This window comes from Aethalodelphis obliquidens, unplaced genomic scaffold, assembly GCF_003676395.1.
Source record: "Aethalodelphis obliquidens isolate GAN/ISIS:26980383/991018 unplaced genomic scaffold, ASM367639v1 scaffold44, whole genome shotgun sequence".
In the NCBI taxonomy this organism is placed as follows: domain Eukaryota; kingdom Metazoa; phylum Chordata; class Mammalia; order Artiodactyla; family Delphinidae; genus Aethalodelphis; species Aethalodelphis obliquidens.
In genome coordinates, this window is record NW_020837988.1 from 250,931 (window position 1) to 266,274 (window position 15,344).

Here is a 15,344-nt window from a genome sequence, read left to right on the forward strand (position 1 = left end):
AATGCCACTGGTAATTTGATAGGGATTGCATTGAATCTGTAGATTGCTTTGGGTAGTATAGTCATTTTTACAGTATGGATTCTTCCAACCCAAGAACATGGTATACCTCTCCATCTGTTTGTGTCATCTTTGATTTCTTTCATCAGTGTCTTACAGTTTTCTGAGTACAGGTCTTTTACCTCCTTAGGTAGGTTTATTCCTAGGTATTTTGTTCTTTTTATTTCAGTGGTGAATGGGATTGTTCCCTTAATTTCTCTTTCTGATCTTTCGTTGTTAGTGTATAGGAATGCAAGCAATTTCTGTGCATTAATTTTGTATCCTGCAACTTTACCGAATTCATTGATTAGCTCTAGTAGTTTTCTGGTGGCATCTTTAGGATTCTCTGTATAGTATCACGTCATCTGCAAACAGTGACAGTTTTACTTCTTCTTTTGCAATTTGTATTCCTTTTATTTCTTTTTCTTCTCTGATTGCCGTGGCTAGCACTTCCGAAACGATGTTGAATAATACTGGCGAGGATGGACATCCTTGTCATGTTCATTATCTTAGAGGAAATGCTTTCAGTTTTTCACCATTGAGAATGATGTTTGCTGTGGGTTTGTCGTATATGGCCTTTATTATGTTGAGGTAGGTTTCCTCTCTGCCCACTTTCTGGAGAGTTTTTATCATAAATATGTGTTGAATTTTGTCAAAAGCTTTTTCTGCATCTATTGAGATGATCATATGTTTTTTATTCAGTTTGTTAATATGGTGTATCACATTGGTTGATTTGTGTGTACTGAAGAATCCTTGCATCCTTGGGATAAATCCCACTTGATCATGGTGTATGATCCTTTTAATGTGTTGTTGGATTCTGTTTGCTAATATTTTGTTGAGGATTTTTGCATCTGTATTCATCAGTGATATTGGTCTGTAATTTCCTTCTCCTGTAGTATCTCTGTCTGGTTTTGGTATCAGGATGATGGTGGCCTCGTAGAATGAGTTTGGGAGTGTTCCTTCCTCTGCAGTTTTTTGGAAGAGTTTGAGAAGGATGGGTGTTAGCTCTTCTCTAAATGTTTGATAGAATTCACCTGTGAAGCCGTCTGGTCCTGGACTTTTGTTTGTTGGAAGATTTTTAATCACAGTTTCAATTTCATTACTTGCTTGTGATTGGTCTGTTCATATTTTCCATTTCTTCCTGGTTCAGTCTTGGAAGGTTATACCTTGCTAAGAATTTGTCCGTTTCTTCTGGCATAGAGTTGCTTGTAGTAGTCTCTTGTGATGCTTTATATTTCTCCGGTGTCCATTGTAACTTCTCCTTTTTCATTTCTAATTTTACTGATTTGTGTCCTCTCCCTCGTTTTCTTGTTGAGTCTGGCTAAAGGTTTATCAGTTTTGTTTATCTTCTCAGAGAACCAATTTTTAGTTTTATTGATCTGTGCTATAGTTTTCTTTGTTTCTATTTCATTTATTTCTGCTCTGATCTTTATGATTTCTTTCCTTCTACTAACTTTGGGTTTTGTTTGTTCTTCTTTTTCTAGTTCCTTTAGGTGTCAGGTTAGATTGTTTATTTGAGATTTTTCTTGTTTCTTGAGGTAGGCTTGTATTGCTATAAACTTCCCTCTTAGAACTACTTTTGCTGCATCCCATAGGTTTTGGATCATTGTGTTTTCATTGTCATTTGTCTTTAGGTATTTTTTTAATTTCCTCTTTGATTTCTTCAGTGCTCTCTTGGTTATTTAGTAACGTATTGTTTAGCCTCCATGTGTTTGTGTTTTTTTCATTTTTTTTCCCTGTAATTGATTTCTAATCTCATGGCGTTGTGGTTGGAAAAGATGCTTGATATGATTTCAGTTTGCTTAAATTTACTGAGGCTTGATTTGTGACCCAAGATGTGATCTATCCTGGAGAATGTTCTGTGTGCACGTGAGAAGAAAGTGTAATCTGCTGGTTTTGGATGGAATGTCCTATAAATATCAATTAAATTTGTCTGGTCTATTGTGTCATTTAAAGCTTGTGTTTCCTTATTAATTTTCTGTCTGGATGATCTGTCCATTGGTGCAAGTGAAGTGTTAACGTCCCTCACTATTACTGTTTTACTGTCGATTTCCTCTTTTATACCTGTTAGCAGTTGCCTTATGTATTGAGGTGCTCCCATGTTGGGTGCATATATAATTGTTATATCTTCTTCTTGGATTGATCCCTTGATCATTATGTAGTGTCCTTCCTTGTCTCTTGTAACATTCTTTATTTAAAGTCTATTTTATCTGGTATGAATATTGCTACTCCAGCTTTCTTTTGATTTCCATTTGCATGGAATATTCTTTTCCATCCCCTCCCTTTCAGTCTGTATGTGTCCCTAGGTCTGAAGTGGGTCTCTTGTAGACAGCATATATATGGGTCTTGTTCCTGTATCTATTCAGTGAGCCTGTGTCTTTTGGTTGGAGCATTTAATCCATTCACGTTTAAGGTAATTATCAATATATATGTTCCTATCACCATTTTCCTATCACCATGTTATGGGTTTGTTTTTGTAGGTCCTTTTCTTCTCTTGTGTTTCCCACTTAGAGAAGTTCCTTTAGCATTTGTTGTAGAGCTGGTTTGTTGGTGCTGAATTCTCTTAGCTTTTGCTTGTCTATAAAGCTTTTGATTTCTCCATCAAATCTGAATGAGATCCTTGCCCTGTAGAGTAACCTTGGTTGTAGGTTCTTCCCTTTGATCACTTTAAATATATCATGCCACTCCTTTCTGGGTTGTAGAGTTTCTGCTGAGAAATCAGGTGTTAACCTCATGGGAGTTCCCTTGTATGTTATTTGTCGTTTTTCCCTTGTTACTTTCAATAATTTTTCTTTGTCTTTAATTTTTGTCAATTTTATTACTATGTATCTCGTTGTGTTTCTCCTTGGGTTTATCCTGGCTGGGACTCTTTGCGCTTCCTGGACTTGGGTGGCTGTTTCCTTTACCATGTTAGGGAAGTTTTCAACTGTAATCTCTTCAGATATTTTTTCGGGTCCTTTCTCTCTCTCTTCTCCTTCTGGGACCCCTATAATGGGAATGTTGTTGTGTTTAATGTTGTCCCAGAGGTCTCTGGCTGTCTTCATTTCTTTTCATTCTTTTTTTCTTTATTCTCTTGCATGGCAGTGAATTCCACAATTCTGTCTTCCAGGTCACTTATCCGTTCTTCTGCCTCAGTTATTCTGCTATTGATTCCTTGTAGTTTTCATTTCAGTTATTGTATTGTTCATCTCTGTTTGTTTGTTCTTTAATTCTTCCAGGTCTTTGTTAAACATTTCTTACATCTTCTTGATCTTTGCCTCCATTCTTTTTCCGAGGTCCTGGATCATCTTCACTATCATTATTCTGAATTCTTTTTCTGGAAGGTTGCCTATCTCCACTTCATTTAGTTGTTTTTCTGGGGTTTTATCTTGTTTCTTCATCTGGTACATAGTCCTCTGCCTTTTCATTTTGTCTGTCTTTCTGCGAATATGATTTTCCCTCCACAGGTTACAGAGTTGTAGTTCTTCTTGCTTCTGCTGTCTGCCCTCTGGTGGATGAGGCTATCTAAGAGGCTTGTGCAAGGTTCCTGATGGGAGAGACTGGTGGTGGGTAGAGCTGGGTGTTGCTTTGTTGGGCAGAGCTCAGTAAAGCTTTAATCCACTTGTCTGCTGATGGGTGGGGCTGGGTTCCCTCCCTGTTGGTTGTTTGGCCTGAGGCGACCCAACACTGGAGCCTACTGGCTCTTTGGTGGGGCTAATGGTGGACTCTGGGAGGGCTCATGCCAAGGAGTACTTCCCAGAACTTCTGCTGCCAGTGTCCTTGTCCCCACGGTGAGCCATAGCCACCCCCTGCCTCTGCAGGAGACCCTCCAACACTAACAGGTAGGTCTGGTTCAGTCTCCTATGGGGTCACTGCTCCTTCCTCTGGGTCCTGATGCACATACTGCTTTGTGTGTGCCCTCCAAGTGTGGAGTCTCTCTTTCCCCTAGTCCTGTCGAAGTCTTGCAGTCAAATCCCACTAGGCTTCAAAGCCTGATTCTCTAGGAATTCCTCCTCCCATTGCCGGACCCCCAGTTTGGGAAGCCTGACGTGGGGCTCAGAACCTTCACTCCAGTGGGTGGACTTCTGTGGTGTAAATGTTCTCCAGTTTGTGAGTCACCCACCCAGTGGTCATGGGATTTGATTTTATTGTGATTGCACCCCTCCAACTGTCTCATTGCGGCGTCTCCTTTGTCTTTGGATGTGGGGTATCTTTTTTTTTTTAAACATCTTTATCGGAGTATAATTGCTTTACAATGGTGTGTTAGTTTCTGCTGTATGACAAAGTGAATCAGCTATACATATACATATATCCCCGTATCCCCTCCCTCTTGTATCTCCCTCCCACCCTCCCTATCCCACCCCTCTAGGTGGTTACAAAGCACCGAGCTGATCTCCCTGTGCTATGCGGCTGCTTCCCAGTAGCCATCTGTTTTACATTTGGTAGTGTATATATGTCCATGCCACTCTCTCACTTCATCCCAGCTTACCCTTCCCCCTCCCCGTGTCCTCAAGTCCATTCTCTATGCCTGCATCTTTATTCCTGTCCTACCCCTAGGTTCATCAGAACCTTTTTTTTTTCTTTTTTTTTTTTAGATTCCATATATTTGTGTTAGCATACGGTATTTGTTTTTCTCTTTCTGACTTACTTCACTCTGTATGACACACTCTAGGTCCATCCACCTCAGTACAAATAACTCAGTTTCGTTTCCTTCTATGGCTGAGTAATACTCCATTGTATATATGTGCCACATCTTTATCCATTCATCTGTCGTTGGACACTTAGGTTGCTTCCATGTCCTGGCTATTGTAATTAGTGCTGCAATGAACATTGTGGTACATGACTCTTTTTGAATTATGGTTTTCTCAGGGTATATGCCCAGTAGTGGATTGCTGGGTCCTATGGTAATTCTATTTTAGTTCTTTAAGGAACCTCCATACTGTTCTCCATAGTGGCTGTATCAATTTACATTCCCATCAACAGTGTATGTTTCTCCACACCCTCTCCAGCATTTATTGTTGTAGATTTTTTTGCTGATGGCCATTCTGACCAGTGTGAGGTGATACCTCATTGTAGTTTTGATTTGCATTTCTCTAATGATTAGTGATGTTGAGCGTCCTTTCATGTGTTTGTTAGCAATCTGTGTGTCTTTTTTGGAGAAATGTCTGTTTAGGTCTTCTGCCCATTTTTGGATTGAGTTGTTTGTTTTTTTGATACTGAGATGCTTGTATATTTTGGAGATTAATCCTTTGTTGGTTGCTTCCTTTGTAAATAGTTTCTCCCGTTCTGAGAGTTCTTTAACTTAACACTGTTTACTTTCCCGTTTATGTTTTACCACTCAGGTACAGAAAAGGAACCTCAGAGTATTTCAGGTTTTCCTCTTCTGGTCTTTATCTGTTGTTATCATGCATTTATTTTACTTTTCTTATGTTATAAGCCTCAACCATTGTTATTTTCATTTAAAGAGGCAAGTATCTTTTTGAAGAGTTTTAAATAATAAGAAAAATAATCTTTTATATCTATCCATGTAGTTAGTACTTCTGGTAATCTTGATTTCTTTCTGTATATTCATGTTTCTATTTCAGTAATTTTTCTTCTGCCTGAAGGACTTCTTTTAACATTCTTTGTAGTTCAGGTCTGCTGGCAGTGAATTCTTTCAGCATTTGTATGTCTGAAAATGTTTTTATTTACAGCGTATAGAGTCTTGGTTGATAGTTTTTATCTTTCAGTATTTTAATGATGTTACTCTACTGTTTTCTTGCTTACATTATTTTTAGTGAGAAATCTGATGTCATCCTTATCTTCGCTTTTCTGCATATAACATGTCTTTTTTTTCTCTGACTGCTTTTAAGAACTTATTTTTATACTGGTTTTAGTAGTTTGTTTATGATGAAATGATATTCCTTGGTGTAGTTTTCTTCATGATTCTTGTGTTTGTGGTTTGTTGAGCTTCTTGTATCTGTGGGTTTACAGTTTTCATCAATTTGGTAATTTTTGACCTTTATTCAGAAATTGTTTCTGCCTCACCTCTTTTTCTCTTCAGGAATTCCAACTACCCATTTATTATGCTTCTTAAAGTTACCCCACAGTTCACAGATGCTCTTTTCATCTTTTAAAAAATTCTTTTTTCTTTTTGTGTTTCACCTCGCATTGTTTCTATTGCTATGCCTTCAAGTTCACCAAGTTTTTCTTCTGCAGTGTCTAAACATCTGCTAATTGCATCCAGTGTATTTTTCATCTCAGACATTGTAGTTTTCATTTCTTAAAGTTGAGTAGTAAGGCTATTCTGGCACAAGGTTCCAGTGGCATTCTTAAAAGAATGTTTTCAAGGAAGAACCCAAATTAAGGATTCTTTCAAGGGATTTAAAATATCCAGTAGTTAGTTCTTATAGATTAAAAGCCTTTCACATGCGGGAACTAGCATTGTCTATTATAATTGTGATTTTTTTAACCTTAATATTGCTTCCTTTAATGTTTGTCATCCACTTATATTTAGTTTGATACCTATTACTTTTAAAAGTATAACTGCATTCTTTTCAGAATATCTTTATTTAGTTTAGATTCCTTTACTAAATTACATTGACGCATTATTTGGATTTTTGCATTCGTAAATGGCCAAAGTAGTAAACCTTTGTAAATAGGCCTTTTCTACGTCTAGTTTAAGAAAATGAGGCTGTAAATTCCTGGAGAATGGGCAGTTATCTTTGGAGTTAGTTGATATTTTAAGCTTATTCCCTTATTAAGTTTTTGCCTTGTCAGAGAGATTTGCTTCATTTATAAATTTTCTTTCTTGCAGAGAAATTGCAGCTCTGAAGATTTAAGAACAAAACCCAAGCAGTAATAATTAATAATTGTTGAAAAATGTTTAAAATATTCTGCTTCTTTGTCTAATATTGGATAGTCATTGGCATTTTGTAACATCTACTGAAGACAATTTATAAGAATTTTGAAATATTTTCTTAGGTAAAAGTGATACAAATAATCCTGGACCTGAAATTAATAAGATTCGGACACCAGAGAAAAAGCCTACAGAATCAAAGCAGGTATGTGGCTTACCTTTAGGGAATGCATTGTTCTGATGGAGTTAGTTTGATCGATCATCTTGGAATCCTGGTCTTTTAAAGAAAATTATCTACCTTTTTATGTATATCTTTTATGTGTGTTGTTTCATGAGGATCTGGTGGGTCATGTTGCACTCTCTCCCTCCACCTTTTCTTCGTCTACACTATTTTATTTATCAGAATACTTTTTTCAAATTGCGTTATTTAGCAATAGACTTGAATTCAGAGACTTCCAATGATAAAGTAATAAATGAAGACACAGCTATAGATGTGTTACTAACAATTATCTCAGATTGGGAAGAGCTGTTATAGCGTGAAAGGCAGACTTAACTTCCTCAAGTCCCTCACCTTGTCCTCTCGTCACACCTGCTGTGTGCATCCTTAACTCTTAACCTGTTTGTTCATCTGCTTTTTCTGCTTCTGTGCTCGTGAACCAGTGAGGGAAAATCAAATCATTGGTTGAACTAGTGCCACTGGAAACTCATGCTTTCTGATCTCAGGGAACCTGTGGGGTGCCTCCCCATTTCTTTTGTACGTGCCTGGCTCCCTTTGCCCAGTTTTCTCAGCAGCTCTTCTGATGCCTGCTTACCTTCTACCTGTTATTCTTACGATCAGGGGATGACCTTGCCTTAGAGTGAAATTCATCAGGATTTCACGCTCTTAACTCAGAACTTTAGTCCTCACACTTTTCCTGTGTCCTTGAACATCCTTCTATATCACCGATCTCAGAGGAAGAGTTTCCATTAAGACTTATCTCTCCTCTTCTGGTCACCTCACAGAACTTGTCCCTTCTCTTCATTTATCTTCAGATTCTTTCCAGCTACTTGTTCTTCCTCCTCAGCCTGTAAGTAAATTGATTGATAGACTGTTTTTATAAAAGACACTTTATTTGGCCTTTATTTCCTTTATATAGCTACTGCCTAATTTCTCCTTTTTCCCCTCATCTCTTATTTGTCCCTTAACCAACACAGACTAGTATTAGGCCTTAACATTTCACTGAAACTGTTGAGCTCAAAGTGACCAGGGACTTCCCCGGCGGTCCAGTGGTTAGGACTCCGCACTTTCCCTGCCATGGGCCTGGGTTCGATCCCTGGTTAGGGAACTAAGATCCTGCAAGTGGTGCAGCCAAAGGAAAAAAAACAAAACAAAACAAAACTCAAAGTGACCAAATCTTATGAACATGCTTCAGTTGTAGCCTTACTTGACTTTTCTTTGGTATTTGGCACTATTTTCTACCTCTTTCTTCTTGACCATCTTGTTTCTTTTGGTTTCTTTGACACACATTTCTACTTATCACAACTCTTTCTACATGATCTTCTGTCTCTTTTATAATTTCCTGTCCACCCCTTCCCATCTGTCCCTAGGCCTTAAGTTGGGGTTTCCCAGGGTTCTGTCATGGTCGCATATAGCTCTCTCTGCATTCTGTGCTTTCTTACCATAAACTAGTCCAATTCCACAATTTCCATTACTTGCTCCCTGATGGTGACTTCCAAATCTGTATCTGCAACCTCAGGCTGGCTTTAAGCAACTGTTCTCTGTATTCAGGTACTTATGCCTCATAAGCAGCCCTGACTCACAGTTTATACAACTGGAAGGGCTCAGTACCCACTGGAGGAGCTGCAGTGCCAATTAGGCAGCCAGGGGAGCTTGCTGATAGAGTAAGAGGGAAGCAGCAGTGAGAGTAGGCGTCCTGTGTGTTTGGGAACGGGTGCAGAGAGAAAGCAGAGGGCGTGGGGGGCGGTACAACAGCAGCACCGGTAGTCAGAGGGCCAGGGTTAGGGTTAGGACAGACCCAACCGGGAGAGTCTTAGGTGCTGTCAGAGCAGCTGAAGCCAAGACAGCCAAACGTCTCTCACGTCCTTCTTTAAAATTTTCTGTTGTGGTCTTTCCCTGTTAGGGGACTAGGCAACCTGATAGACATGTTTCATTTTCTTTTCCACCCTGATGCTTCGTCCTGGGGCCTAGGGGGAAAATGTCCTAGCTCTCCTTGACTCAGGATTAAGAGGAAAGCAATAGAGGAGAATCTAATTCTGATAATATTAGAGTCAGACTCCTTCAGAATTTACAGTCATCTCCCCTGCTTAGCCTGTTGTAGTATCGTAGAGGAGCACAGTCTTGATCTAAATTTCTGCGACACTGGCCCAGCTTCTTGTCCAGCTCAAAGTCAGAAGTGAAGAAGGCAATTGAAACATCATCTTATCCACAGACACAACCTTGACATCTAATCATGGTCACCCTCATGCAATCAGCGTGTGCCTGTCAACAGTATCTTCTGGAGAAAGGTGTATCTCAGCTGAAATGTCGCTTCAGTCATTAAAAAGATGAAGATTTATAGGGGAAAATGTTTGTTGATAAAGAGCCTTAATCAGGTTCTGAGACAGTTGAAGAGCAGGCATTGCAGCTGCCTGGGAAGACTGGGGCAGAGTTACCATCCATCTCATTTCATTTCTGAGATAATTTATACATACCCAGTAGTCTTCAGGGTCTTATTGGCCAGATTTAACCTTGGTCCATTTGAGCTAGACATGAGGATGCTCTTGGGGCATGACTGGCACATCACAGCCATCTGTGGCAATAGCTTGGTTGCTGGGTTACCCCAGCTTCAGTGCAGGAACAAACTGCTTGTTCTGTCTTCTTGAGAGTGGTCAGCTTCATGTCACTTAAGATCAGACTTGTGTTTCAGAAGGATGACAGCACTCCCTAGCTTAAAAACCTTTGGTAGCTTGCCACAGTTTACAGGATTAAGAACATGTTTATTCTCAGTATTGACTCATTCAGGGTCTCGTGTAATTGGGCTTCTGCAGTTTCATCTGATTTCAAGAAGGGGAAGATTCGCATGTAAGTCCCGTTGTAGCTCCGTGTGCACAGAGCTTCTCGTCTCAAATCTGCTTCGGTGTGTAAGCTGTTACCTTTATCTAGTATGTACTTCCCTCATACTAGATTAAAAAACTCCAGCTTTTTATGCAAGATTATCATTATCTCCATGAAGTCACCTTTAATTTTCTCAGGCTCCAGGATGTCATCTCACGTCCTCTTACAACACCTCTAATGTTATGTTTACACGTTGGTATCCTCTACTGGACTCTAAGCCAGAGCTTAGAGCTTAGCAGACTTGTTCTGTGAAAGGCCCGATACTAAATTTTCAGGCCTTGTGGGCCGTGTGGTTTCTGTTGCAGCCGCTCACCTCTGCCATTGTAGTGAGGAAGCAGCCGTAGACAGTGTGTCAACTTGCACAACTGTGGCTGTGTTCCAGTAACACTTTATGCACAGAAATCCGGTGGACTGGAAGTGGCCTGGGGGTCGTAGTTTGCCAACCCCCGCTCTGCACTCCTGGGGGTACAGACTGAGACTGTTTTTTTATCTCCAGCCCCAGGCACAGTGTCCTTGGTAGGCCCTCAGTAAGTGTTTGTTGAAGGAATAATGGCAAAAATTGACAGCCAAGCTTTTAATGCAAAGGTGATATAGTACTTTTTTTGTTGTTCACTTCAAAGTTATTTAGACTGAGACTTTTTTTATATTAATATAGATACGTTTGAGGAAGAGATGTATAAAAACAATAAAATCAGAAGGAAAGAACACATTTTAATGATTTATATCAGAAGGAAGTAAATGGTTATCTTTCCAAGGAAGAAAGTGTGAAAATAAAAATAATGTTTTTAAAGGAATTAAAGTGGATATGCTAATAAAATAGTAGTATCTTTCCTTGTGACTCACATTTAATATGTGGGTTTTTTTCTGTTTCATCGTTCCTAATTTAAAGAATATTCCCTCGTTTGATTGTCAGAAAGTGATTTATTGGGCCCCCAGCGCTCCTGCTATTACAGATAAGAATGGATCATATCTTTTAGATGTGCTAGGGGTGGGAAAAGGTGGTGAACCACAGGACTTAGATCTTCCTCAGCTAAAAAATCCTTCTTCTTTTTTTTAGATGGATTTGGAATCAAATCCACAGAACAGAAGTCCTGAATCACGTCCTGGTGTTGTTTATCCCAAATTTCATCGCAAAGACAATCTCAACCCAAGACACATAAATCTCCCTGTTCCTGCTCCCCATGCGCAGTATGCAGTCCCCAGTCGCCATTTTCATCCACTTCCCCAGCTGCCAAGACCGCCGTTTGCAATTCCACAGCAGCACGCCTTGTCACATCAGCAGCAGAATAATCTGCCTGAACAACCAAATCAAATGCCGCCCCCCCCGAATCAGGGAGTCCCGCAGCAGAATCCGCTGGGCCAGCCGCCGCCTCAGCTCTCTGCTGCCTGTCAGGCAGGCCCCAACAGTGCTTTTTTTAATACTCCGGTTTCTCATCGACCACAGTCCCCTCCTGCAGAGGCTGCACTTCCTGAGCAGCAGCCCCCTCCCATGCTGCAGGGGGGCCACAGTCCTCTGCGAGCCATTGCGCAGCCCGGCCCCATTCTTCCTTCACATCTGAATAACTTCACTGATGAGAACCCCCCAGGACTGCCTGTAGGAGAGGCTTTAGGTGAGTTCTCTGATCGCTGCTGGATGTGACAAATTCAGAGATGATTTACTCAGATGACATTGCTGTACAATATTTCTTGAGTCAGGATTGGTTCATTTCTTCAAATAACGCCAGCAAAAGAATCAATCAGTTAGCGTGGTAATCAGAATCTAGTTCCAAATGCTATATAATACTAAGCATCCAGCTGATGTCAGGTTATGTCGTAATGTAGGTAAGGAAGAATCATCATCATCACCATAACTTGAGTTACTGGCAAGTTAAGAAAACATATGCTTTTTCCAAAACTCAAATTGTAGCCATTTCTTTCTGGAGAATATCTGGTTGTAGAAACGCTTGAAAGAATTAACTTGAAACCCTAAATGCTGAAAACATAAACTTCGCACCAATGTTTCTACAGATCGTGTGCATGGGAGTGTGGCTCTGGAAGCATTACGGCAGCAGCAGGTGCGGTTACAGCAGTGGAGTGAGCATCACGCCTATCTCAGCCAGGGCAGTGTTCCTTACCCACACCATCACCATCCTCACCCTCACCCTCACCTCCAGCATCTTCCCCAGCCGCCCATTGGATTACATCAGCCACCAGTGAGAGCAGACTGGAAGCTCCCCAGCAGTGCCGAAGATGAAGCAGAAACAGCTGACTCAAGGTATCCCAGCAGACTGACACGAGCCCCTACTGTTGTCCTTCTTGAGTGGTGTCCTTTTAGCCTCAGACTGGAATATTGTCCCAAAGAAATTGGATGCCGGCCTTCTAGGTACATTGCTCCACAGTTCTGTCGATTGACTCTAAAATACAGAGCATCTTTTGAGAAGTAACTCTTCTGAAAGTCTAGGCGTGGACCTCCCGCTGTGGCTCGTGAGTTACTGTGGCCTCTTGCTTTGCAGCCCTTCTGAGAGAAACGTGCCATCACTGTGCGTGGCTTTTTCATACTCAGTCATAATGCAAAGAGGACAGGATTAAATTAGAGGTTAAAAGTTAAAAATTATAAATTTATCATCAATATGTTTTTTTCTAGTAGCACGAAATTCTACCGTCTTTTAAGTATAGATGTTCGAGCGTTCAGTCCTCATTCTAAACTTGTTTTTATGGTGTCATGTGAATGCATTGAAGTGTTTCCTAATCCCTTCTGAATAAGATCCACCATTATGGTGACCTTTTACAGCCGTTAGTTGCCAAAGGCATGGTAAAGACCAGGACAGCTGTTTTTACCACCAAGGGAAAAGAGAGAAATCAGATACTTGGCCATATTTAGCGTCTTCAGCTCAGCGCCTATGAGTGTTAATGCTTCCTGCTCTTGAGATGAATTAACGTTAGTTCTGATTAAGTAGTATGCTGTTGTTTGTAAAAACTACACATGTAGTTGATTAAGCTCTCCTTAATGTGATGAAGCTTTTCTTTTGTTTTCTCCTCCTCATATTTCATCATCCTTATGTAGGTTTCAAGACTTAATCAGAGAACTGTCTAATCGTGATCAAAGTGAAACCCGGGAACTAGCTGAGATGCCGCCACCTCAATCGAGACTTCTGCAATACAGACAAATTCAGACCCGGAGCCCAGCAGCAGGCCCCTCGCCCCCGCCCAGCGCAGACCACAGCACCCACTTTTCCAACTTCAGTGACAGCAGCAGAGACCTCGAAGTAGCCAGCAACCCAGCATTTCCACAGCGCCTGCCGCCGCAGCTGTTCAATTCGCCTTTCTCGTTGCCGTCTGAACACCTCGCCCCTCCTCCCTTGAAATGCCTGGCACCTGATGGAGCGTGGACTTTTGCCAACTTACAGCAGAATCGCCTGATGGGGCCGGGTTTTCCCTATGGCCTACCTCCACTGCCGCCCAGGCCACCGCAGACCCCTTTTGTGCACATGCAGAGCCATCAGCCTGCTGTCAGCCAAGAGCCCTTCCACCCGCTGTCGGCTCGCACGGTGTCGTCCTCTTCGCTCCCCAGCTTAGAAGAGGTAAAATGTCTTTCTTCTGCGCTTCTCCTTTCAGGATCGTTGATTGTGAAAAAGATCAATATTTGTTGGTTTGATGGTGACGGTGGACAGATCTTAACTATATTTAATAGTCTTCTAAAGATAATATTTTCTTGCAACTTGTTTATTTTTCAGCTTCATTTTAAAGAGTTGTTTATTTTTTTATTGAAGTCTGGTTGGTTTACAGTATTGTGTTAGTTTCAGGTGTACAGCAAAGTGATTCAGTTATATATATATATTTTTTTTCAGGTTATTTTCCATTGTAGGTTATTATGAGATATTGAATACTATTCCCTGTTATACAGCAAATCTTTGTTGCTTATCTGTTTTATTTATAGTATTCTGTATCGGTTAATCCCATACTCCCAATTTATCCCTTCCCCCTCTCCCTTTCCCTTTTGGTAAACCATAAGTTTATTTTCTATGTCTATGTGTCTGTTTCTGTTTTGTGTATAGATTCATCTGTATTATTTTGTAGATTCCACATGTAAGTGGTACCACGGGATACTTGTCTTTCTCTGTCTGACTTACTTCACCTAGTATGATATTCTCCAGGTCCATCCATGTTGCTACAAATGGCAATATTTCATTCTTTTTTATGTCTGAGAAATATTTCATTGTGTGTATAGATGTGTGTGTATGTGTGTGTGTGTGCATGTATGTATGTGTATGTATGTATGTGTGTGTGTGTGTATATATATACACTGCATCTTCTTTATCCATTCATCTGTTGATTGACAGGTTGTTTCCGTGTCTTGGCTATTGTAAACAGTGCTGCTATGAACGCTGGGGTGCATGTATCTTTTCAAATTAGAGTGTTTGTCTTTTCTGGGTATGTGCCCAGGAGTGAAATTGCTAAATCCTATGGTAGCTCTATTTTTCGTTTCTTAGAGAACCTCCATACTGTTCTCCACAGTGGCTGCGCCAACTTAAACATGCCCACAAACAGTGTGGGAGGGTAACTGTATCTCCACACCCTCTCCAGCATATTTATTATTTGTAGACTTTTTGATGATGGCCAATCTGACCAGTGTGAGGTGATACCTCACTGTGGGTTTGATTTGCATTTCTCTAATAATTAGCAATGTTGAGCATCTTCTCGTGTGCTTTTTGGCCATCCGTATGTCTTCTTTAGAGAAGTGTCTGTTTAGGTCTTCTGCCCATTTTTTGATTGGGTTGTTTGTTTTCTTGATACTGAGTTGTATGAGTCATTTGTGTATTTTGGAAATTAACCCCTTGTTGGTCAGGTTGTTTGCAAATATTTTTTTTCCATTCCTTAGGTTGTCTTTTCGTTTTGTTGATGGTTTCCTTTGCTGTGCAAAAGCTTTTAAGTTTGATTAGGTCCCACTTGTTTATTTTTGCTTTTATTTCTTTCGCCTTGAGAGATTGGTCTGAGAATATACTGCTGTGGTTTATATTCAAAAATGTTTGGCTGTGTTCTCTTCTAGGAGTTGTTTGGTGCCATGTCTTATATTTAGGTCTTTAAACCATTTTGAGTATATTTTTGTGTATGGTGTGATGAGGGAGTGTTCTAATTTCATTGATTTACCTGAGGCTGTTCTTGGAACTTATTTTAATTTTCCCCTTTTATTACGCTAATTCAGGCTTTGTAGAATGGTCATTGTTACAACCTGAAGCCTTTTATTGCTGTTTTAGAACACTTAACATCTGACTGACTTGAGGAGGCTATTCATTCAAGAAGCTTCATCCTGTCTGATCTGGGGAAATGGTTTTTAGTGGCTCATCTTTTTACTTACATTATATTTGTTAATTACAAATTTGTTCATTAAGGTTTTCCATAGATGTTGGTTTTCTCAGC

The 15,344-nt window shown here is 40.3% G+C and overlaps 1 protein-coding gene across 8 annotated transcripts in view; it reads left to right on the forward strand.

Moving 5' to 3' along the window:
• The window catches only part of HELZ (helicase with zinc finger), a 150,038-nt gene that overhangs the window by 107,583 nt on the left and 27,111 nt on the right, over positions 1-15,344 (forward strand). For all 8 annotated transcript variants that reach the window (XM_027080418.1, XM_027080415.1, XM_027080421.1 and 5 more), the window contains 4 exons: positions 6,979-7,058; positions 11,005-11,557; positions 11,955-12,201; positions 12,991-13,507. In XM_027080418.1, coding sequence (XP_026936219.1) covers positions 6,979-7,058; positions 11,005-11,557; positions 11,955-12,201; positions 12,991-13,507 — 1,397 coding nt within the window. The remainder of the gene's footprint in view (positions 1-6,978; positions 7,059-11,004; positions 11,558-11,954; positions 12,202-12,990; positions 13,508-15,344) is intronic.